A 25,533-nucleotide genomic window follows, 5' to 3' on the forward strand; every position below is an offset into this window, starting at 1 on the left:
ATATTCCAAGTCAACAACACAAGTACCATAGAAATCTGTGTGCTCCTTCTTAAGTATACCTTTCTTCATCTTTCTAGAAATAAACATTTGCTAGACTTTTATGATAATTGTTTTATATTTTTGCCACCTATATATAAAAATTTAAACAATAGTTTGAACAAATTGTATTGATAGATTCTTTTGTGTCTTAGCTCTTTTGTGTCCTTGTGTTTTATTTAAGACTGACTAAAATTCTTGCTTGTAGTTCTGGTTTATTCATTTTCATTCCTGCATAGTCATATTTTAAGTACTCACTAGTCACAATTGTCTAGTGACTACCATATTGAAAAGTGCTGCTCCAATCAAAGGTTGGGGCAAAAGTAATTGTTTTGTTTTGTTTTTTGTGGGGTTTTTTTGCCATTTAAAAGTAATGGCCAAAATCACAATTACTTTTGCACCAACCTATATATGTAAATAGGAGGTGAATTGCAGGGTCATAGGAAATGCATATATTTGACTTGAAAGGATAATGCCAAAATGTTATTCAAAGGGATTGTACCCATTTACATTCCCACCAGCAATTTATGAGATCTTATCCATGGAATTTTAACCTCAACATTTCTATTTTTTAAATGTTTACTAGTTTCTTATGAAAGATATAAATGAACAATTTGATAAAAAGGCACACAGGGGGAAATCTAGAAGGGTCCTGAGTGCAGGAGCTTCTGTCCCCATGGAGTTGGGGTAGGCATTCTACTGGCACAGAGATGTGTTCACCAATTTGGAAGCTTCCCAACATTTCTATTTTTAAATTCTAAAATATCTCTTTAGGTTCTTTTTCAAGTCAGTCTTGTCATATTGTTACTCTCTTGGTACTTGCTCATTTCTGTGATTTCATCTTTTATATCTAAATTTTATACAGATTTGTTTTATACTGTAAATCTCTTATAATTCCAATATCTGAAATCATTAGACTCTTAATCTGTTTGTTGTTCTGCTGACTCTTACTTGTGGTTGCTTATTTATGTCTTTGGTGATTTTTTTAATAGTCTTCAATTTTTAATAATTAATTTCTAATAGTAAATATTTTACATATTTATTTGATCTGAGAGTAATAGTCCACCAAATGTCCTATTAACTTCTTATATTCTACTGTGGTCTCTTGGGGGTTGTAAGAGGATAAAAATCATGCGTATGGGATTGGAGTTGGCAAATGTTAAAATAATTATTCATCCTCGTTTGCATAGCAGTGAGCAAAAAATAAAATAAAAAGGGCAATAATTATTCATTATGCTTTTTTATTTCTCCAAATTTCCTACCATAAACACATAATGCTTTTAAAACTATGAAATAATAAAATAATCATGGAACCGGAATATTTGTCAAACACAAAATCAATTAGCAAAATTTTATTTGCATTATGAAATAGGATTTTAGGTCAGTTCCTAAGAGGCTAGTTATTCAAAATTAAGGTGTCCCCTTCTCTATGCTTTCCTATTCCACACTGTGGATAACTCTACCAATGCAGAGGCTTAAGAGGAAATGATATCTCGAGACGACTTTTAACATATTGCTTCTGATAGAAGCTAGGGATTTCTACCCATCTGGGAGCACCTTAGCCCCGGTCCAGAATCCCTGGCTCAATGCTGGAATCCTGTCATCATTAGATATAACCATGTCTTGTTATTAAAATGTATATAGAGACATGACTTATGGGTAAGCATATTTAGGTATAGCATTTATACCTAAGGAAAGAAGCCCAAAATGCAGAGAAAATAGCAGAGTAAGGAGCACAGAATAAAAAAGAAAAAACTGTAACTGGGAGTTAATTACAAGGGTTGGAGATAAAAACAGACCTTCAGGCCTATTGTTGGTTACTGGGATAATTTCCCACTATGGCTATTCTCTGGGATCATAGCCTTTACTTAGCCAAGCGTAAGACACAAGCAAGAATTTCCAGGCAGCTGTTTTCTCCGAGTGCTCGATCCTAGAGATTAGTACTGACCTAGAATTTAAGGTCCATCTTTGTCAACCCTCCCAGAACATCAGAACTCTTCCATGGTTTTTGGCATCCTTTGGGGAATAATGGTCAAGTTACACAGTTTGAAATTAGAGGGAAAAAAAAAAGGAAGAGGCGGGGGAAGGCAGGAGCAGACAGAACTGTATCAAACAGATGAGCAAATTTTTTGTTAATATTTCAGCGTTTGGGACAGCACTTGGGCCTGTGATTCCTCTGAAAGACTTTTCTGGAGGGTAAGGTTTTCCTTTGGAAAGGGTTGTTACCGCCTTTTATTCACTTATTTTAAAGGAAGACAATTCGATAACAAACTATTTCCGTGGGTGATTTGTAGAGGTCAGTGCTGTTTACTGAAGACGTTTAAAACGTCACAGACAGCAGCCAACGCCCTTCCCAATACCTGGTATTCACTGAGGATTTCCTTCATCCTGCGGTTTGGCGTGGGTTTTGGAGGAGGAGTTTCAGAAAACGGTCAACATCAGCACAGTTAGGCCTTTATAAACAGGCTATCCAGAGTTCGACTCCTCCTCCTGCATGGCTAGTCTTGAGAGCCTCTTCCCGGGAAACACCCGGGTAGAAACACCATCCAAGGGGAGTGAGCCACAGAATCACCTAGGGGCGGGAGCGCCGGCGGCCCGCCAGCCGGTAACGCGCAGGCGCAGATAGGGGCGCGGAGAAGGGGTAGGTATGCCTGGCTTGCCGCAGGCCTGGCAACCTGCTTCGCCAGCCCAGAAGGAGCGACTCGTTGGCCGGGAAATTGGACTCCGGGTTTTCTGTCTCACTCCACGCGCACAAATTGGACCCCAAGACACCTCACTCCTTTGCCACTTACCCACCCATTGTGGGACATACTCAGCACACCCATCTGACGGCTGCTCTTTTGCTCTGCCTGGCATTCTTTTCTGAGCTCTGCTTTCTGAGGAAGGCCTACTCCCCCAACCCTTCCCCACTGCGGTTAATATCTTACAAACTTGACAGTGGAACTGGGGCCAAAGTGACCATTAATTTGCCGGGTAGGGTGGGAATCAGAATCCCGGTTTATCCGCTTCATAGATGTGTAATCTTGTCAGGTTATTTAAACTTTCTAAGCTACTTTTTGAAACGTAAACACACATTGTAGAATGTTAATTTAGCAACCTCAAATCAGTCGTGTTTTCGTTATTTCCACTGCCTTAAGTCATAAAAGGGCTTCCTTACCTACACCCAGCCAATTGCAATGGCAATTCAGTTAGCAATTTTGGGTAGTATCTTCCCATACAATTCATCATATTCACCTCTGCCAGATTAAATTTCTTAAAAATAAGCTTAGTCATGACTTCCCATTCCCATCTCCAATTGATAATTATTATAAAATGACTCATGCTGTCTTCCCAGCCTACTATTCTACACATATTCCTTGCTGACTGTACCCATCTCCTGCACTTTCTGGCATTCATATCTTCACTTGTGGCCCTTTCTCCACTACACAGTTCCCCTTTCCACATTTCTGTTAAAATCCTACCCATCCTGCATGGCCAACTTAAATGCCATCTTCTTCAGGAAGCCGCTCCTGATTTTCCCAGTGTCCTCATTCTCTCTTCCAGACCTAAGCCTTTTATTATGATACCTGACATATCCTGTATCGCAGTTGTGTACCTGTTATCCTTTCTACTTATCTTTTCCAATTATACATTTTAGGGTCCTTGAGGGAAAGAACCACGACTTTTTCATCTCTGTATCCCCATAAGTGCTTTCCAAAATATGAACTAAAAATAAGGGGAGGATTTAGAAAGCTTCTGATCATTTTCATTTTGATTGAAACATTCAAAGAAAAATTTGAGAGTGCGATGTTGAAATTGGTAGCTACAAATTAATTGTAAATGGAGAGCAAGGGGAAGGAAACTCATTTCTTAAACCCCTACTCAGTGCCTGCAATGTGACAGGTGCTTTCACTTATGTTTGCTCACTTCTTCACAATTCTGTGAGGTATCATACCATTTACAGATGAGAAAACTGAGGCTCAATAGACTGACTTTGCTAACGTATCACAGCTTTGAGCGGCAAACCTAACATTTTGAACTCCCTTCTGTAAGTCTTACTTACTGAAAAAAGTAGAGGAATTAGTATTCCTACAAGGTGCTTTTCAAGAATCAAAGGGTTGTTACCCCCTTTTATTTTAAAGGAAGACAATTGGATAACTATTTCAGTGGGTGGTTTGTAGCGGTACTCTTTACTGACGACGTTTAAAACATCACAGACAGCAGCCAACGCCCTTCCCAATACCTGATATTCACTGAGGATTTCCTTCATCCTCCGGTTTGGCGTGAATAAATGCCCTTCCTTAAAGTATGTTAAAGATAAGGTATTAATTATGGGGAATACGACATAATAGATAAAACAGATATACCATTTCTATCATTTAAGTACAACAGTACCTTGAATAAGGCATCCAGTGGACTAGAGATCAGCAGGCATTTTAATCTTAATATTTTACACTGAGGTGTTTTGTTTTTTTTTTTTTTTTTGTATTTTGTTTTTGTTTTTTGAGACCGTCTCTCTATCCCATGCAGGAGTGCAGTGGTGTGATATCAGCACACTGCAACCTCAGTCTCCCAGTAGCTGGGTTAATTATTGCCTTTTTTCTAGAGACGGGGTTTCGCCTTGTTGGCCAGGCTGGTCTCCAGCTCCTGGTCTCAGGTGACCCACCTGCCTTGGCCTCCCAAAGTGCTGGGATTACAGGGATGAGTCACAGTGCTGAGTTTGATGTGCTTTTTAAAAATGACAACTCCAGGCCGGGCACGGTGGCTCAAGCCTGTAATCCCAGCACTTTGGGAGGCCGAGATGGGCGGATCACGAGGTCAGGAGATCGAGACCAGCCTGGCTAACACGGTGAAACCCCGTCTCTACTAAAAATACAAAAAACTAGCCGGGCGAGGTGGCGGGCGCCTGTAGTCCCAGCTATTTGGGAGGCTGAGGCAGGAGAATGGCGTAAACCTGGGAGGCAGAGCTTGTAGTGAGCTGAGATCCGGCCACTGCACTCCAGCCTGGGTGACAGAGCGAGACTCTGTCTCAAAAAAAAAATAAAAATGACAACTCCAATTTTGTAGGCTGCATCTAAAAATACAGTAAGAATAAGGCTGGGGAAGGTGACTCATGCCTGTAATCCCAATAATTTGGGAGGCGAAGGTGGGAGGATCACTTGAGGTCGGGAGTTCAAGACCAGCCTGGGCAACATAGTGAGACCCCATCTCTACAAAGTAACAATTCACTGGGTGTGTTGGTACCTGCCTGTGATTTCCGGCTACTTGGGAGGCTGAGGCAGGAAGACTGCTTGAGCCCAGGAGTTCAGGGCTGCAGTGAACTGTGGTTGCGCCACTGCACTCCAGCCTGGGAACTCTGGCTCTTTAAAATAAAAATTTAAAAAGATGAGCATTTAACTACTGTATTGGCAGGTGACTATGATGAGTCCATCACATACCATTTATATAATTCAATGTTCACATGACACAAGAATCTGTTTTGCAACAAAAGACAAAAATAAGACATGGTCCTTGCTCTGAAGGCTTCCAATCTGAAAGGTAGTAAGACACAGGCAATGAAACTATAGGGCTATAAAACTATATTTAAAAAAAATTTTGCATGAAAATTTTCCAGGACTTTGGTGATAAGCAGTGAAATCAATGCCTTAAGTAGGTTTTGAAATGGTATATTAAAAAATGGTACTCATTTGGATACTGTAAGAAAATACTGATTTGGTTTCTGGGATATAATGGACAAATGATTCTCAACTCATGGCAAGAAGATTCCTCCCTGGGTATTAGAATAATCTGAGGTGGAACAAAGAGGCTATAAAGTTTCAGAACAAGGTGGTACTTTCTGCTCTTGCTTTAATTTCCTTTATTTTAAAAATTCAGTTAACATCAAAGAGAGTGTCTTTTTTTTTTTTTTAAGGAAGAATGCTTTAAAAAGAGATAAGAGCGGTGCCAACATGAAGACCAAAAAAATAAACAGTGCAATGTGGTGCCAAAAGAAAAGGGGGAAAACATCTGAAATAAGGCGGAAGAGTCAAAGGTAAAAATCACAAAGGAATGGAATAATTAACAAGATAACAAAAGGTTAACTAGGCAAGTTAGACGAGGGGAAGACTTAATATGAAATTTGTCCTAGGATAAATTATTAAAATATTTAAAGATATAATCTAAAGCTCCTACTGAAATAGAAGATAAATTTAAAATAATTTTGATTAGAAAGAGAAAATATACTGTAAAATATTTATTTAATAAAAATAATTTTATAATCTATACAGAATTGAATAAAAAGTACAACAAATTATTTTCACTTATTTGCAAAACTGCATACAGTACAACTTGCACACTGGGTTCAGCATTCTACAAATATGGCCACATACCAAGATGTGAACATATTCTTGTCTCATATAAGAAAAGGCTCAGGTTGTATGCCACAAACTGAATTAAATTCCAGGGAAATATTGCTTTGGTAATGTGAACAATTTGTACCACATTCCATTAAAAAAATATTTAATAAAATCCCTCAAACAGCACTTTTCTACTTGTTTTGGAGTACACAATTCCCAAATTAGCACAAACAAAACAAAGCAAAAACAAAAAACAAAATATAAAATGGAGGTTGCTACTTTTACGATACCACTTCCCTTTCCCTTCCTTAGCTAGTGTTCTTTTCCTTTCCCTTAATTGTAAAGGACAGTGAATAGAAAATGACCTATTCTTATCCTCATCCATCTGCTTCTAGGATTCCTGCTTAAACCAAATAAGTACGTCAATTTTGCAATCTTGACACACTATTATTAACATTGTTCAGCTGTGTCATTCTAAAAAAAGTTAATATCCCAGTTAAAAGCACCTATCTAGATTCTTTTCAAGATAAGGCAACAAAGTCAGCTTTAAAATAGTTTTCATGTCTGACATATACTAGCAGCCCCTTGGTAGACTGATTTCAGAATTAAATGCATATAGAACATTTTTTTCAAGTAACTTGGTAATGAAATCACTAGCAATTTTAAGCAAATATTCAAGATGATCTACCTTTAGAAACAAAGACAGATTTAAGGTAAAAAAAAATGCAGGAATCACATCTATCCTAGTTCCTGTCCCATTGAAATAATTTAAAAGAGGCTCAGTTTATGAAAAAGGCCTTGGACTAATGCAATTCCTATTGACATCTTTATTTGGATAAGAAAAACAAATTAATATAAAAACTATATATAGGGATGAAATTATTCAAAAAAGATTTCTCATTTTATTTTGGAAATAAAAGGGAATGCAAATACAAATGGGCTAGTTATATCTGTAGCCCATATATGAACTTTTAATCTTGGAATTAATAGTCCTTCATATTGAAGATTTAAAGACAAGCAAACCTACCTTAAGCTTTCTTAAATCTCTTCATTTAGACAGGCTTCAAAACTTGCCTTATTTTCTAAAAATGAGCTTCTCTGGGAAGCATATGAATAATGCAAAAATGTACTTCTAAACAAATTTTACACAAATACATAATTGTCACGATGGGAACCAAGAACATTCATACGATGAATTTTTTAAAAATAACTTAAAATTAGAAATGATACATACACCTTAAAATACAGAACATTAAATCAGAACAAATATTGCCAGTGATAAAATAACTATGTAGAAAGACCAATGCACATGAGTAACACAGAAATAAGAATTAAATTGAATACAGGCAGATGCTGTTAGAACATATTTCCATCCATCATGACTTGTAACATTTTGTGGCCTCTGTGAAGCCCTGCTCCCACCAGGCCAAGCACCTGGCTAAGTAGATACAGACATATGCGACCTATAAAACACCAAACTCACTTGCTAATAAAGTATACAACACCATGTGCTGCTTGATTGCTCTTGACTGGTTTTTAAAATCAAGTTCACTTTTGAATCAGAAGTCATCCTTAAATTAGCTCTATAAATAATCCATGAAATAAACTTTGCTTCTGGCTCCTCTGAATAGTATCATGTTATTCCCGGAATACAAGGTATTAGTCAAGTGGCTGCTTTGAAGCCAAGAAATGCACATTCATAAATATATGTCTACACTTTAAAAAATCAAATACATCCAGGCAGTTGCTGTGCGGAGTTCTTGCTATAAGAAGAAGCCCTTCAGCAGTGTATTATGAAGTGGTTACTTGAGAACTTGATTCTGGATCTTCCAGCTTTCTACATTTCTTCATAATACTGACTGCACCACTGGCCAGGAAAACCACAGCGATGAGTGCAAAATAACCGGCATAGATCAAAAACTAGAAGGGGGAAAAATAGTTTATTGAATTATCAATTACAAGATGATTACTCTATAATATATTCAGAATTTGTCCATAAAGCCTAAAAAAATATTGCATACTTACACCATGTGCCAGACCCTAAAGTTACAAAGCAGCATCACCAGCATGGTGGTACTAAATAAAGCCTGACTGCCTAAGTGTGAATCCTGACTTCATCCCTTACAAGCTGCGTGAACTTGATTGAGATACTTCATCTCTGAGCCCTGACTTCTTCACTTACAAAATGGAATTCATAATAGTTGTCACTTTACAGCATTGTTGGGACGAATCAGTGAGATCACAAATGCTCATTAGCACAATGCTAATGCTGTTAGTATTATTTCTATTGTTGTTGCTGTTATTGTTATAATTCAGTCCTGGTCTCTACCTTCAAGCTGATAGGTGGGTACAAACAGGCCAAATTCTGAAGATCAAGAACTCTATTTTTCCCCAGAAGAGGGCAGTAGAAGGTCAACTAGATTCCATTATAGGATTACTTAATATAAAAATTCTTCCCTAAGACAATTTTTTTTTTTTTTAAGTTCTGGGGTGCATGTGCAGAACGTGCAAATTTGTTATATAGGTATATGTGTGTCATGCTGGTTTGCTGCACCTATCAACCCATCATCTAGGTTTTAAGCCCCACATACATTAGGTATTTGTCCTAATGTTCTCCCTCTCCTTGCCCCCTACCCTCCGACAGGCCCCAATGTCTGTTGTTCCCCTCCCTGTGTCCATGTGTTCTCATTGTTCAACACCGACTTATGAGAGAGAACATGCAGTGTTTGGTTTTCTGTTTCCTGTGTTAGTTTGCGGAGGATGATGCCCTAAGCCAAATTTTAATGTGACTATATGGTTTATTGATATCATCATCATCATCATCTTCTTATAATAACATACTAAATACTTACGAACTGGTTCAAAGGTACAATGAGAGTATGGCCTTAAATCACTGAGCCAATTTCTTTCAAGGTTGGCTGTACTTCTGCAGGAAGCCATTAATCAATCATGGCAGTTAAATGGGTTTCAGCACCACCCACAAAATCCTATTATTCCACATGTTTAAATCTACCATTTCTATAAGAATCTGCTGACAAATTTCCACTTCCAATGAGAGCCATGTTTCCCTCAACTGTAATCGTCCTGGGAACTCTCCCTTATACAGGGAGGATGGCAGGCACTTAAGTTTCTCTCCTACTTTCCATCCTGAAATAAGTTTTGGGGTTAGATGTTGGTTTAACGCCGAGCTCTGGAACACTATTATTGATAGTATTGGACAAGTGACTTAACATCTCTCAAACTCGTCTTCTTCATGTCTAATACAGCAACCCTGCAAATCCTATACAAAGCATTTGACACACAGAAGGCACTCAATGCACATTGTCTATTATTACTATTTCTCTCTTAGATTGCTTTAGTAAAAACAAAGTTAATTACAGCTAATATGTTGGGAAGAAATCATTTGGGTTGGGATCGGGGTGGGAGTAAGTACTTCTTGATTCATTCAGTTGCCCATTTTGCCAAAGTACAAAACAATATGTACTTAAAACTTACAATGCATGAAGGCATATACAACTATACAATTCCTGAATGTAAAAAGTATTCACATTGTTTTTGGGTGTTGGTGCAAGTTTCTCAATAGGTCATGTGTTACAAATCATAATGCTGTTCATCAACAGCAAGGCACTACCTTGGTATTTGGGTAAGGGGTGTTTTAAATAAAGGGAGGAGACTTAAAGAGCTGTGAGATGAAACAGGGAATCTCAAACATGGGACACAGTATTCCAAGCATAGATTTAAGTATAGAGGGAAATAATGGATGAGGAAGCAGAAGGTCTTGGCCTGTAAGGAATCAGTATTACCTCTCAGCTGAAACAGACCCACTGGGCTGATGAGTTACACTCAGGAGTGTTCTAAGACCTCATAAAAAAGACGACAATCCCAACACCCTCCAGGGAGAGAGGAACTAAGGATAGGGGAGAAGGTGTTGAATGAAGGAAGGAGGGTACACTTTTACTTTACATCTGTTCCCTATTGTTTGAATTTGTTTCCATTAAGCATACATATACTTCTGTCACCCTGATCAAGTCACACATACTACCTTCGATGCCAAAGGAGAGATCTTACCTGAGTGGTAATTTCTAATCCAAGGCCACTGGCATCTACCACAATTAGAGTGAGCAGCGTCTGTAGTGCTAGGGCAATGAAGGTATTTACACCAAATACTAGGGCATAGCGTTCCATGCTGAGGTTTGCAGCAATTTGAAAACTTAAAAAAATTAAAAATAAAAGAAGAGTGAATAGATAAGAATTACTTCCTGAGTACTTATAATAGTTATTCTAAATAAAAGTAAACATTTTTACTTGAAATGTGAAGAGTCCTTCTTTCCACTGTCAATTGCCTTTCCAAACAAATGAAAACATTTTGCAACTAAATGATATAAATCTCATGCAAACATCTGAAAACAGTAGGAACATACAGACAAGGGAATAAACAAAACTTGCCTAAATGTTTCCTCAGAAGAAAAACTGATAATGCACATAAAATACAATGTTTCCTCCCATTTGCCTAATTTAACTAGAAACTTTAATATTTTGGTTTGTAAAGAAACCAAAAAATTTATCCTGTTACAATTTTTCCTAAGGCTTCTATGAGCCAAAATACATACGTTGCTATGGTGATGAGTAACATGTAGATGATTCTGAAGACAACATAGGATGCATAGCACACCCAAATGTTACCCACAGTGTCCATGATATACACTGCAGCAGCAATCAGGAGAGAAAAGAGAGATAACGTCATTTCTCCCCAAGTTGACCAGGATATTTTTATATAACCAACTGCAAACACAGCAACAGCACCTACAAAATAACAGGAACAACAAAAAATCGAGTTATTTTGCTAAGCAAATGCTATGAAATACATTAAAAACACAGCTTAGATTATTAAATTTTCAAATCTGCAACCTTATAAATAGGATAGCTCAAGAATATGGAGGGCCTTGAAACTCACACAGAGATTTCTGAACTTTGAATCAATAAAATGGAGCCACTGAGATGACAGACTGAATTAGGAGAGGGGGCAATGAGATGAAAATGCAGGACAAAGACACAGGGACTTTGCTAAGCAAAAAACCATTCTGCAGCTGAAGCAGAGGCAAGAGTCAAAAAGAACCACGGCCTCTAATTTGGCATCATGGCAGGATGAGTCATCTCCCCTTCATACCAAGGAGCGGTCTAGAACATGGCAAAAGGGCTTCTCTGCCTTTTGGTAAAACAGTGACGATGATAAGGATAGCTAAAATCTATGAAGTGTTTTCTGAGTGCCAAGACAGATAATAAGTGTTTACAGAAATCATATAACACCATCCAACAACCTCAGGAGGTAGGTCAACAAATTACAAATTAACAAAAGAGTAAGATGGTCAAATACACAGGCTCTGAAGCCATCCTGCCTGAGTTCAAATCTTGACTTTGCTACTTACCATCTATATGACCTTGAGCAAGTTATTAACCTACCAGTCCCAAGTTTCCATTGCAAAATGGGGATAAATTTATCTCAGGAATTTTGTGAAGACTGAGTTAATGTATATAATGTCCTTAGAACAGGACCTAGCACATAGTAACATTCAACAAATATTAGACACTATTGTTATAAACTACTGTATATTGCTATTCAAAATTTCACATCAAGTGACAAAACTACCCAGTAAGTACAGAGATAATGGAAACTTGGATAAACAATCTTGAAAATTATATTAGGTTTCCCCAAAGTTTCTTTAAAAATTCCAGTTTGTTAGTCATAGTCCTGCTCCACTTGAGTACTTCTAAGTTGTCTTCCTCAATTATAAAATCGAGCTCAAAATAAGTAAATCATTTTTTGAGGCTATTTCAAATTTGGGAGCGGGGAGCAAATCTGATTACGGCTGGCTTACCTACCAGAGGAATCCCTTCCCCACCACCACCCTCTATTATCCTGCATTGCTTACCCAGTAAGGTTGAAACAGCCTCCACACCACCATTATAGATAGCAGCATAGCGAGAAGGCATCACTTTCTCCCACAGGCCCTGTGTGTAGTTCACAACTTGAAAATAGCCACAGGTAGAGAGGGCCCACCACACAGACCAGCAGAGAAGAGGGCGAGAAGAGTAGCACATCAGGAAATCATTCCATAGTACTTTCAACACAAGGAGACGGTCTGGCTTGGGTTCCTACATAGCAAAAAGGAACAATGCTCAAACTCTGATAAAGGCAATTATATAGAAAGCAATTTACAGGCCCAATTATTTACCTAACAGACTTTTTTCCTTGTGAAAACCAACTGCTTACTTCATAAACTTGTAACAATTACATTTATCCCCTCTGGTGAAAAATATGTTCTCATAGGATTTTTGCTTTAAATGCACTATAGCATTAACACAGCTGTATGTAATCAACCCAGCAAAAGATGTATTGTTTACAAAATGAAGATGATGAAAAGAGATTGCAGGCTTCAGCCAATAGGAGTCTATAATCTACATCTCCCATAGACTGGCAAACAACATAACAAGAATAATAATAAGCAACAGACTAGCAACCCTAATAAATCACTATTCAGTTAAGGCCTCCTACCCTTGTAATTGACAGATTGACGCAACAGTTAAGATAGAAATATTGGAAAGAAGTAGACCAAAATATTAGCAGTTCTTTCTAAGTGGTGGGTTCTTAGTGGTTTAAATTTTCTTCCTTAAACTTTTTATATTACTTAATATTTAAACAATGAGAAATAGTATTATAATAAAGTAATAAATCAAGTTACTGGGCTTATAATTGAGTGAAGCAAGACATTACTGAGCTATGCACCATCGCAAGAAGTGAATATGAGATGTCAGACACTCTGTGAGATATCTCTGATTTCATCTCTATGAAAGGACTAATCTACCAAATGTTACTGTAATCCCTGGGCCTTGCTCAGAACATGGGAAGGCCGGGTGCGGTGGCTCACATCTATAATCTCAGCACTTTGGGAGGTCAAGACAGAATTGCTTGAGCCCAGGAGTTTGAGATCAGCCTGGGCAAGAAAGTGAGATCCTATCTCTACAAAAAAAACCCAAAAAAAACAGAACATGGAAAATTTTACTTTCGTGGCTAACATGTAAAGGCAAAATGAGCGCCATGGAAAGATGAGTATGATATACCACTGAGTAAAACAACAGCAAGTTACAAGACTACATGTAGATCACAATTTCATTTACTATAAAATGTATACATATGTGTACATACATATGCATATATGAAAAGAGATGTTTGAAAAGTTCACTAATCTTTGGGTGGTAGTAGGTCAGGTGATTTTTAATTTTTTTTATATAGCTTTCTGTAGTGTTTAATTTAAAAAAGTAAGTAGATGCCAGGCACAGTGGCTCACGCCTGGAATCTCCACACTTCAGGAGGCTGTGGCAGGAGAACTGCTTGAACCAAGAAAGTTCAAGATCAAGCTGGGCAACATAGTAAGATCCCGTCTCCATACACACATACACACACACACACACACAAAAAATTTAATTAGCTGGGTGTGGTGGTGTACACATGTAGTCCCTGCTACTCAGGAGACTGAGGTGGGAGGATCACTTGAACCTAGATAAAGGCTGCAGTGAGCCGTGATCATGCCACTGCACTCCAGCCTGGGCAACAGAGAGAGACTCTGTCTCAAAAAAAAAAAACAAAAAACATACACACACACACACACTGTATATATATATACACACATATACACACACACCATATATATCATTTTTATAAAATTAGTACAGATATTTTCTCCTCTTATATACAGTAACAATGACCATCAGCATTAGGTAAATAAAGGCCATTTTCTCCCTCAGAGGCTAGAAAACCTCACTGGACTGAGAATCCGAGTTTCATCGTTCTTTTACCTTCTCATTCCGTTGCAAAGCAACCCCAGTGTGGTGCTTCCTTCTTTGTGCTATTTAGCCCAGAGGGGGATATCCTTCAAGCACCATTACTACAGCCCTTTTCCAAAATTCAGGGAGGAGTACTGAGGTTAACTAAGATAACTCAGAGAAAGAATTACTGACACTTGAAAATTCTACTTGATGAATTTGCATATGATAACCACCTAAAAGTACAAAATACTGCTGTTACAAGATTGATTTCTTGGCACTGTATATGAGCGCAAACCTTGTGAATTTAAACAAATCACAAGATAACTGTTAATTATATCTAATGTGAATTTGCTGAGAGTGAATGGTACCAAGCATATTTTCTGAAGTCTTTATTCAAGATCCACCAGTTTTATTGAACTATATCAGAATATTACTATTTAGCTTCAGTTGCTTAACCAGTATAACCTGGAAAACAACTGTGATATCTAAAACTTTCAAGGATGCTGGAAGGATTATAAGAAAGTATATTCCTGGAAGAATGGAACTATTAAAAGGATTCACAAGTTTCTATTAGAAATCCTACCATAAACTGATAAGAAACCCTTAGTTTTCTCATCTGGAAAACGAAAATGATAACAATAACATCTATCCACATAAGATTATACAGAGTTAAATTAGATAATGCATGTATTTATTATAGAGGTGCTCAGTGATTTTTACTGCATAGCTTAAAAAGTCATGGCATACATAAAATAATGCCCAGTATAATACATTTGAGAACTTTAGATCTATTATGTAATAATGAATTCTGCACACAGAAGTTAATAACTACTCAATCTATTATCTGGCCATGCCAAAAAGAAAAGATGGCAGGTCCTGTTTATAAAATCGGCACCTCTTGCTATAATCTGCAGGCTTCCTTCTATGCTGTTTTCTAGGCTTCAAATGTTAAGCTTATATGAATCGCACTTTCTAAAGAAGCATTTGACGTATTACCTTTTATGTTTCTTACATCTACAAAGGTTTATTTCTGTTACATCAAAACTCTGAGCTGCTCGTAGTTAATCATGCAAGTTCTAATTTAATAAGTGGCTTCACTGTGTTCCATGGAGCTTTGAGTTTCATGTGGGATGAATAACAGGCTCAAGGTGGGTAAAATTATCAGACTTGCATTCCTGTTTCAATCAGAAAGGCTCAATTTTTATTTACTTATCACAATCGGGATCTAGTTTCAGATTTCATTTGAATATAAGGTTTTGATGCTGTTTTATACATTTAAAAATCTTTAACAATTACTTCCCTCTGTCAGGGAATGGAAATCTCTGCTGAAGTGGTGGTTTTTGGAGTCAACCAGATGCGGGTGGAATTTTTTTTTTTTTTTTTTTTTTGAGACAGAGTCTCTGTTGCCCAAGCTGGAGTGCAGTGGCACCATCTCAGCTCACTGCAACCTCCGCCTCCCGGGTTAAAGCAACTCTCCTGCCTCAGTCTCCCAAGTAGCTGGGATTACAGGCATGCGCCACCATGCCCAGTTAGTTTTTGTTGTTTTTTTTTTTTTAGCAGACATGGTGTTTCACTACCTTGGCAAGGCTGGTCTCGCACTCCTGACCTCAAGTGATCTGCCTGCCTTGCCCACCCAAAGTGCTGGGATTACAGGTGTGAGCTACCATGCCCGGCCTGAGTTGGAAATTTTTGAAGTGCCACTTCCTATGTGCCTTAGAGCAAGTCAGTTAACTAAATTTAGTTTCCTCTTCTCTAAAATGAGCAAATATCTACATCATCGAGTTTTTATAAGAATCAAATAATATACTGACTCTAAAGTTCTTAGCACAGTATCTGATACCCAAGTCAAAATAAATGGGAGGTGCGATAATGATGATGATAATGAAGATGACTGGGCATGATTAATTCAAAGAGAAAAGGAAATATTACTCTATTTACAACCTCACAAATACATGACCTATCTACCATAAAAGTACAAAGCTGTTCCAGATTATTCATGTCTAATGATAATGATAATAGTAACAGCAATTACCATTTATTGGAAACCTACTATGTAAACTCATTTGAAAGCTTTAAATACTCAAAATAACCCTGTAAGATAGATATGTACATAAGGAAACTAAATCTCACAGAATTAAGTAACTTGCCCCAGTACTAGAACTAGGGTTTAGACTTCACTTTCTTCAAAACTCACTACACCCTGCTGCTAGAAATGACATTATTTAATACCAAAGTGCAAGCATCAATTTCACTGCTGTCATTGTTCCTATAGACCTTAGACATGCAGACACAGAAAGAACACTTACTAGTAGTAAAAGATATGAAACTACAAATAAAAGCATGGCTATATTAAGAGAATCATTTACTAGGTATTAATTACATGTCAGAACCTATGCTGAAGAAGTGGTTTAATTTGTGTCATTTCCAATAGATGAAGAACTCAAAATAAATCAGGTTCACTTATCAGCCAACTACATAATGAATCCAGCTCTGCTTGTGAAAGAAAGTCACCAGCTTTGGTTCTTCTTTCTGTGAGATCAGCACCCTTTGCCCCAATGCAATAGGCTCTCTTTAAATAAAAAGAACTCACAAATACTCTAAGGTAACTTGTAAAGTGAGCTATCACTTAGACTCCTCCTACTTCATTTTCTCTTTCTATAAAAATCAAGATAAAACCACCTATCTACCTACTCTTCAATAATTACCATGATTATAATTTATGGTTTAATTATAGGTCTTGTCAACTTAAAATACCTCTGTGATCCCTAATATCCATATTCTGAATTTCCTTCAAGCTTGCCAAAGAAAAACAGCAGCATTTCAGGGCCAATCGGTGCCAATACCAAGCAGCACTGCCCATCTGCTATGGTATCGGTAGCAGAGCCTAGGATATCAGGGAACTAACTTGAATCCTAATTTTGGAAACAGTGTAACTGACATGATGGTTCTGACATTGTTACCCTAGTTAAAAGACTTCATGGAGAAAGGTTTAGAAAGAACTGGATCTCATATACACTTTAAAATTATGCCGAAGAGTATATTTGTGCAATTCTGCGCAAGTTGCTAATCTCTGATCCTAATCCTTATCTCTAAAAGGACAGTCTTGATGAAATCTAATCTCTTCTTAAAATGCTCTGATTTTTCTGACTTGTGATTAGAATAATTTCTAACTCTAAAATTCTACAATTCTTCGGTATATAAAACACTGACACACCGTGTATCTATAAACAAGTATTTCAAGTTGATCTAGAACAGAGTTTTTTAAACTATAGGTCACCACCCATAAATTGGCAATAAAATTGATTTAGAGAACAGTGAACTGAATTTTTAAAAAGTAAAAGCATGTATCAGAATAAAGTATTGTTGTAAAATTTGTTTCTGTTATATATAAAATATATACATACCTATGTATGTACAGGTTTTCTATGTAAAATGTGTTTTCTATGTTTCTTAATTATATTCAAAAAAGTTTGAAACTCACTATAAAAATCTTTAGAACTATGGTCAATGTGTTAATATCTAAAATATACATTTATACACACATTATATATATGTTAATTTTAGCTAAAGCCACTGTAACACATTCAAAACAGATAAAGAAGGGTCTTTATTTTTTTCCACTTCATGAAATCTATGAAATGATTATACCTCCTTCCCTCTCCCATCAACCCTCTGTTGACTCTCCAACATCACCTAACAAATTATGAAAAAATCAGCATTTCGTTGCCACTTAATCCTTGATCATTCTGACAAAAACTGCTCACAGGTGCCTTGGTAATCAAGGTGAGTTTCATGGTGAGGGTTGCCCAGGCTCTAGAAGTCTACCCAGGCTCTTTGGGCTGATAACCTAAATTTCAAGTAGTAATTTGAGAGCTCAAGAATGGGGATAGAGAAAAGAGTAATTTTCAATGAGGACATTAGATACCACATTGAAACAATTCAGTTAACTCTCAGTACAGAATGAAAGACTTTATTCATAATGGTTCTTTATTATCAGCCAGCCTACAAAGCTTATGGAGCTCCGTCCGACAGAGGCCACCTACAAAGCTGGAATGTTAATAGGCTTATTTCCAAACATGTCCCAGGAAAACTAAGACTACAGTGTGGCTGGAATTAACTTTGCTCCTCACAGCTCACAGCTTATAACCTAATAGAAACAAAAAAATTTGTATATTAAAAAAAAAGGGGGGTGGGTGTCTAGGGAAAGGAATTTATCTTCCTGGCTAGACAGAACAGATGGATAAATTATTTTAATGCCATACCTCTCCCTTCCAAGAGATAGCTTCATAACACACGTTTAATATTTATTCCATCATCACCTCAAACTGTCCTCTTGTGATCTCTTTGCCTGCATTATTCATTACTATTTTACTTCAGCAAATTGTCATTTGAAAAATAAATAACAGATATACCTTCTAGCACAGAAGAGGAAAATAACTTCTTACCCTTAAATACCGTGGGCTTCACGGCTGGGTGCAGTGGCTCAGGCCTGTAATCCCAGCACTTTGGGAGGCTGAGGCGGGTGGACTGCTTGAGGTCAGGAGTTCGAGACCAGCCTGGCCAACATGGTGAAACCCCGTCTCTACTAAAATACAAAAATTAGCTGGGCGTGGTGGCAAGTGCCTGTAATCCCAGCTACTAGGGAGAGGCTGAGGCAGAACTGCTTGAACTCTGGAGGCAGAGGTTGCAGTGAATCGAGATCGCACCACTGTTCTCCAGCCTCAGCAACAGAGCAAGACTCCATCTCAAAAATAAATAAATTAATTAATAATAATAATAATAATTTGGGCTTCAATTCAGAAACTAGTAGATATTTAATCATTTATTAGAATCATTTCATTTACCCATTTAGCAAAAATTTTCTGAGTGCTTTATTTATGTGCCAAACACTCAAAAGATGAAGACTCAGCCCTTGCAATCCAAGACATCTCTGACATGAACAATATAATGCTGTATCAATCTGACTTTGGAGGTCATGCACTCCAGAGAAAAATACATGTGTCATCTCTAATATAAATAAACCACAGCTTGAATGAATGGAATGAATGAATAAAGCAATGAATCAACTCAGGATAAAACATGAATCCAAATGAATACAAGATCTAGCAAGAGGGAGTTTGCTGGTTTTTTCACCACTGGTCTAGCCCCCATAGTAGCAATTACAAGATATTTAAGGCTGAGCTTACCGGTTCCTCCATGGGAGGCTCCTCCATATTTAGAGGGATTTTTGACTCAATGTCCTCCCAGCCAGGAAGGTGGTTAGAAGCTGGGGTGTCAGTAACAATGCCACCATTTTGTACCTTGATACCATTCACTCTCTGGCAGGTAGAAGGAATGTGGTGAAAGAAGAGGCTCTTCTGTGGCATAGGTAAAAACCAGGCCACAGCAAAAGCCACTGAAACACAGGTGAGAGAGATGACATTCAGGCTGAACAGCGACCAGCCTGCCACTGAGACAAGGATTTGCCCTAGGACAGAGCCCACTGTAAAGCCCACCAAAGTGGCACTTCGACAGTAACTTGTGACTTTCTGGTACATGCCCAGGTCTACCACACTGTAGATATAAGAGTAATAGGCAATTTCAGTGGCTGTGGCTATGCCATAAAAAAATTCTAGAAATTGAATGGCCAACAGTCCCTGGGCATAGAGCAGCATAAACCATGTAACAATAAGGCTGAGCCCCTGCAGTAGAACAACAGGTTTATAACGGAGGTAGTCGGTAGCAAGGAACACAGGAAACAGTAGCACCAGGTAAGAGTAAGTCCATACTGGATAAATTTCATTGAAGACCTGGTAGAAAGAGAAAAAAAGAAAAAAATCCCATTAGTGATCAAAGGACCTGGAATACTCAAAAGGAATTTCTTCTTACAAAACAACCTACAAATACCTCAAAGATCTCATCCTTATCAATCAAAGGAACCTTGACAACAACAGTTCAGATAATTGTTTGAAAATATCTCTTCTCTTTTTTTTGTTTGAGATGGAGTCTCGCTCTGCACCCAGGCTGGAGTGCAATGGTACAATCTTGGCTCACTGCAACCTCCGCTTCCCGGGTTCAAGTGATTCTCCTGCCTCAGCCTTCCAAATAGCTGAGATTACAGGCACCCGCCATCACACCCGGCTAATTTTTGTATTTTTAGTAGAGTTGGGGTTTCACCATGTTGGCCAGGCTGGTCTCAAACTCCTGACCTCAAATGAGGAGCCTCCCAAAGCGCTGGGATTACCGGCGTGAGCCACCACGCCCAGCCCGAAATATCCTTTCCTATCCCCAATAGCATCATCTTTTTTCCTAATAAATTCTTCCCATTAATCAAGGTCTACTTCAAAGACTTCCTTATTCAGAAAGACTTTGCGGAAGCCAATAGTACTTGTATTACAATATTCAAACTCTTTTTTTCTTTTTTTTTTTTTGGAGACAGGGTCTCCCTCTGTCACCTAGGCTGGAGTGCAGTGGCAGAATCATGGTTCACTGCAACCTCCGCCTCAGGTGAGGCTCAGGTGATCCTCCCACCTCAGCCTCCCCAGTAGCTGGGACTACAGGCCTGTACTACCACATCCAGCTAATTTTTTTTTTTTTCTTTTGGTAGAGATAGGGCTTCACCACATTACCCAGGCTGGTCTCAAACTCCTGGGCTCAAAGCAATCCACCAGCCTCAGCCTCCCAAAGTGCTCGGATTACGGACATGTGAGCCATCTCACCTAGCCTCAAACTCTCTTGATACTGATCTACATGCATCTCTTTCCCCAATTAATTCATAATACTGGCTCTTCACCATGGCTGCATCTCCTAAGAAGCTTTTAAAAATTTGTTAGCCAAGCATGGTGGCACAGGCCTATGGCTGCTACTCAGGAGGCTGAGGTGGGAGAAGTGCTTGAGCCCAGGAGTTTGGGGCTGCAGTGACTTATGATCACACCACTACACTCCAGCCTGTGTGACAGAGCAAGACTCTGTCTCTTTAAAAAAAAAAAAAAAAAAAAAAAAATGCCCAGCCACAGATATTTTCTAAAAACTTCTCAGATTTTTAAATGAGCCAGAGTTGAGAACAACTGCCTTATCGGCTTTTTAAGGATAGACCCCTACATTCACCTGTATGACTTGTCTAAAAGCCAGCATACTGTTTGGAAGATACTAGATTCAATAAACGCTTTGAAAACTGAATTACTGTCATTTCTTACTTCTAGACACAAGATAGACAGCCTTTATCCTAGTGTTTCATTAAGCTTCTCTGACTCTAAGTTTTGTTTCTTTTGGGGCAGAGGAACAAATAAAGATGGTCAATCTGTCCTACAATCTTGAGAAAATTAACGCTCTCCAGATGGCAGGATTATAGGCAACTTTTACGTCCTTCTTTTTGCTTGTTTGTAAATAGAAAAAAAAATAGAAGTTTTTGCTGTTTTCCTTTTAATGCCTATTTTAAACTTGGGATATAGTAGAAGTGATCTTTAAAATAAACTTTAAACCAGAAAGACCCCAGCAGGAATTTCAGTTCCATCACTTGCTGTGTGAGTGTAGACAAGATTCTTTTAGCTCCCCTTAGTCTTAACCTCCATTATCAGTAAAGGAGAGTTGTTTGTTGCAAAAATTAAATGAGACACAACATGTAAATTACTTACTCCACCTGATTTATTCACAAAGTCTGAAGACTAGAGGACAAGCTGACAAGGATATCTGGGGCAATATCTACCCACAGATAAAGATCTGTTTTACTGAAAGTTTGGCCTTTAACTATTAACATACAGTCAAATTTTAGCCTGCTTAAAACTTATAAACTGGTATCTATTTTAAAGTGAATGCTTTTCCTGAAATCTAAAAAAAAAATCTTTGAGAGTAGAGAGAAGAAATCTGTCTTTTTCTCCTCTCCTTTTGTTTTAACATTTAGTTAACAATAGCTCTGTTCAAACCAACTTGTCCCTCTGCAATCTTCTAGGAGCAAACACAAACTAATACAAATGTCGCTGAATATGACTTAGCATTAGCTTTGCTTAAAAATCATGTAATATTTTTTATTTAACTGTCCGTTGCAAAAAGCAAGCACTCAGTAAGTAATGAATAAGCTGTTCTATTATTTCAATTATTAGTTATACAAAAAACGTAGGGCTTGCCACAAGGTAAAGGAGAGGAGAATCAGCCATGATCTGGTGGTCCTCTGAGAATACACCCCTTCCCCAGACTTCTAGATTTCTCTCCAAATCCCTTTTCCTCATCTAATTAGCAATAATAGAAGTACGCTTATGTTTTTGTTACACAATCAGCAAACAGTTACTACGCCTGGCCACTCTGCTTTATTTCTGTGCCCCCTGAACATACTTCACTCACCTTGAAAAGCTTTCTGATAGGACAGAGCACATGATCGTGGTAGCACATCACACAGCAACCTTCTACCCAGGGCACATGACAAAACAGATCAGCTTTCAAATATCAACACTTGGAACATGTTTCTCTCCCTGTGTTTCACTATCAGGAAAGGTGCACAAACTGTGCAGATCACATGGCAGTTCACATGAAACTTTAATGGTCAGCTGTTCACAGCAGTATCAATTCTGCCTCAGTGGCTACACCTCAGATTCAGTGGTTGTTTTGGGTCTCCAGAATCATACTTTCTCATATCAGTGCAGTAATTTTCTTGTAAAATCATTCTGTTCACAAAAGTTGGCTGTTTTGACTTTATTATTGCTTTAAATCAGTATTAAAATTCAAATAGGTTATGAATAACTGCTACGGTCGCTTATGCAGTGATCCACAAGACTGAGAAACGGCCCAGGAAGAGGGCATTGAATCGGCTTTATTTCGGTTTTGTGGAAGTACTTTGGGTTTAATTTCTTTTTCAGTTTATATATTGTCTTTCTTCTGCAAAAATCAAGTGCTGGTTTTGACCATGCACTTTAACAGGTCAGTACATTTCTAAAATACACTATGCGCTTCTGAAGTACTTTAATTGTAAGCCCTTACCTAGGAAAAATCAATCAGCAAAAAACTCTTGATGATGGACTACGTGCTTTCAATTACCCTGAACATCACAGAAGCCTTCAAAGACACCACCTTGTATCTGAGAAGCAAAACTAACATCTGTGAAGCAACAATTCACAATACAAGGAAAACCATAAATAAGAGTCAATTATGTTATACCATCTGCCTTTATCCCTGGAGGTTGGGCTTAAGGGAGAGAGGGGCAGGATATCCTTGGACACAACCTCACCCAACTAAAAATCAAGACAAATTAAGACGTTCTGTACTTCTGTCCTGTCCTTACTTGGATAAGCACATCCATCCTGCCAAATGTAAACAAAGTAAGGGATGGACAGGAAGCAGGTGAAGCAGGTAGAGGGAAGATCCTTTCAGAAAAGCAGTGGTTGCCTACTTTCAGTCAATGAGTATTTACTAAGCTATGTCCAAAGTACACCTTGCTGTTTTCACTTCTTTGTCAAAATATTACCCCCTCACCCCCAGCAGGAACTGCTGGACCAGTCTGGGCAGTCACGCTAAGCCACATTACAACACTATCAGCATACTGCCTGACACACAAGGCACGGGGCCTCTGGACGCGTGTTCTGAGACCTTCGCACGAGACTCGCCCTACATAGCCGAAGAAAACAGAAAATCATGAACACAACGCAGAGCACGAAGTCGACCTCCAACTGGGAAAAATCAGAAATCTCTGCCCAGAATGGCTCGAGCGCTTTTCTCAGTCCTCTCTTCCTCCGCCGCCCACCCGCAGGCTGGTCGCCCGCCCTTCCTGCGCGCGCCCCGCCTCCGCGCGTACCTCTCTGTCGGTCAGGTTCTTGTCCGGCCCCAGCAGGTACGGGGTCAGGAAGGGCTCGGACGGCCTGAGGCTGGCGAAGAAGCCATAGGCGCAGAGCAGCGCGGTGGGCAAAAACCAGCACTCACGAGGGACCCGAGCGGTGCGCAAGAGCACAGCGGCCGCCGCGGCGCGCCGAGATACCGGGCCGGGCACATCCATCCGTGGCGCGAGGGGAGGGGACCCGGCCCGGCCCCTTCCTTCTCCTCCTCCGCCAACTGCAATGAGGGTCAGGCACTGCCCCAGCGCGGGCACTTGTAACCGCAAGTGACGCCTTCTCCCTGTTAGGCCCGGCCGTTCTGGACTCGCCGCCGCCTCCGGCTACCGGACTCCCAGCCTTAACCCGCGGACGCCTCCACGGTCGCGGTCTGAGCGCCCGGCCTAAGGGAGACCCGTCCTAAGGCCCACCCTCCGCCACCGCCTCCAGGCTGGGAACCAATCACAGCGGACGCCAGGAATACTTGGCTTCTCTGCCATTGGTTGTGGGTCACACGACGTGAACTGGCGGCGGCGGCAGCAAGCCAGGCTTCTGACGTCCCAGGGCTCAAGCGCGGAGGACATGTGGAACTCCAATCTGAAAGGGGCGGCTTGCGGCCGAACGCTAGTCAGGCGGCCAGCTAGGGTTCGTGTCACACCCGTGGTCGGCTCTGCTCATCTGTCGGGAATGCGTCCTGTGGGCCTAATCCCCAGATGGAAGAAACGCTCTGTTCTCGCCAACCATCGTTTGTCATTCTTATTCACCGTCCCTCGAATGTCCATTCAGGTTCTGCTCCTGAGAGACTTAGTGACAGAGGACAGGCAAAGATTTCACGTTGGGAAGGGGGAAGGTTAAATCACTCCTCCAGCAGCTTTCGTGTTTTAAATTGTATTCATCCGCCATGGAAAGACATCAGAAGCCCAGGATCTAAGCGAGAGACTGAAATGAAGAAAGTGGATAATATTGGGAGAATAATGAACAAGCTGGTCAGTGAATAGCGGAACCGTAATGGAGTCCCAATTAAAGGGTTTTAACTTTATTTCATCATTTTTTGCAAGCGTGATACAAAGAAAACAAACACCTAACTACGCTAAGGTTTATAGTTAAAAGGAAGGTGGAAAATCCTGAGTCATTACAGTAATCACGAAACATGAGGGATTTCTTCATTTAAAAACAAAAAAGAGGTCTTGGCATAGTTTTCAAGGGCAAAGCATGGCAAGACTCTCCAGTGCTTGCTTTCATCTCCCTCTGTGTGCCTTTTTCTGCCTGACTCACAGCCTGGCTCTATCCTAATCCTTCTGCAAAGATGCAGCATTTAAAGCAATTTTTCCTGTGCAGTATTTGTAGAATGATAGATCCTGCCAGAAGCTCATGGAAACATTTTGAAACTATCTTGCTTTTCGGTATGTTACGATCCATCTAGCACAATTTTCTTCCTGTGATAGCAAATGACACTTTTTTCAAGCATCAGCAACAGAAGTGAGTCTACCAGATGGAATAAGATACTAGTAAAGGGAAAGATTTGTTTCTAAGACTGCACAAATGAATGAACCCAAATATGTGAATTGATTAATCTGTGAAGAAAT

The 25,533-nt window shown here is 39.1% G+C and overlaps 2 protein-coding genes across 3 annotated transcripts in view; both read right to left on the reverse strand.

The window, feature by feature from the left end:
* The window catches only part of CCDC181 (coiled-coil domain containing 181), a 70,459-nt gene extending 67,658 nt beyond the window's left edge, over positions 1 to 2,801 (reverse strand). For both annotated transcript variants that reach the window (XM_011979937.1, XM_011979935.1), the window contains exons 1-2: positions 2,397 to 2,801; positions 1,985 to 2,052 (exon numbers count right to left, since the gene is read on the reverse strand). The gene's annotated coding sequence lies outside the window, so the exon portion shown is untranslated. The remainder of the gene's footprint in view (positions 1 to 1,984; positions 2,053 to 2,396) is intronic.
* Positions 2,802 to 6,222: 3,421 nt separating this feature from the next.
* Positions 6,223 to 24,386, reverse strand: SLC19A2 (solute carrier family 19 (thiamine transporter), member 2). Its single transcript, XM_011979947.1, has 6 exons — positions 23,935 to 24,386; positions 19,361 to 19,963; positions 12,281 to 12,503; positions 10,961 to 11,153; positions 10,419 to 10,560; positions 6,223 to 8,270 (listed from the first exon to the last, which is right to left on the reverse strand). The coding sequence occupies exons 1-6, from the start codon at positions 24,130 to 24,132 to the stop codon at positions 8,142 to 8,144; spliced, it is 1,488 nt and encodes a 495-aa protein (XP_011835337.1). The 5' UTR covers positions 24,133 to 24,386; the 3' UTR covers positions 6,223 to 8,141.
* Between the last annotated feature and the right edge of the window lie 1,147 nt (positions 24,387 to 25,533).

Source organism: Mandrillus leucophaeus, unplaced genomic scaffold (assembly GCF_000951045.1).
Source record: "Mandrillus leucophaeus isolate KB7577 unplaced genomic scaffold, Mleu.le_1.0 Scaffold207, whole genome shotgun sequence".
Lineage (NCBI taxonomy): Eukaryota > Metazoa > Chordata > Mammalia > Primates > Cercopithecidae > Mandrillus > Mandrillus leucophaeus.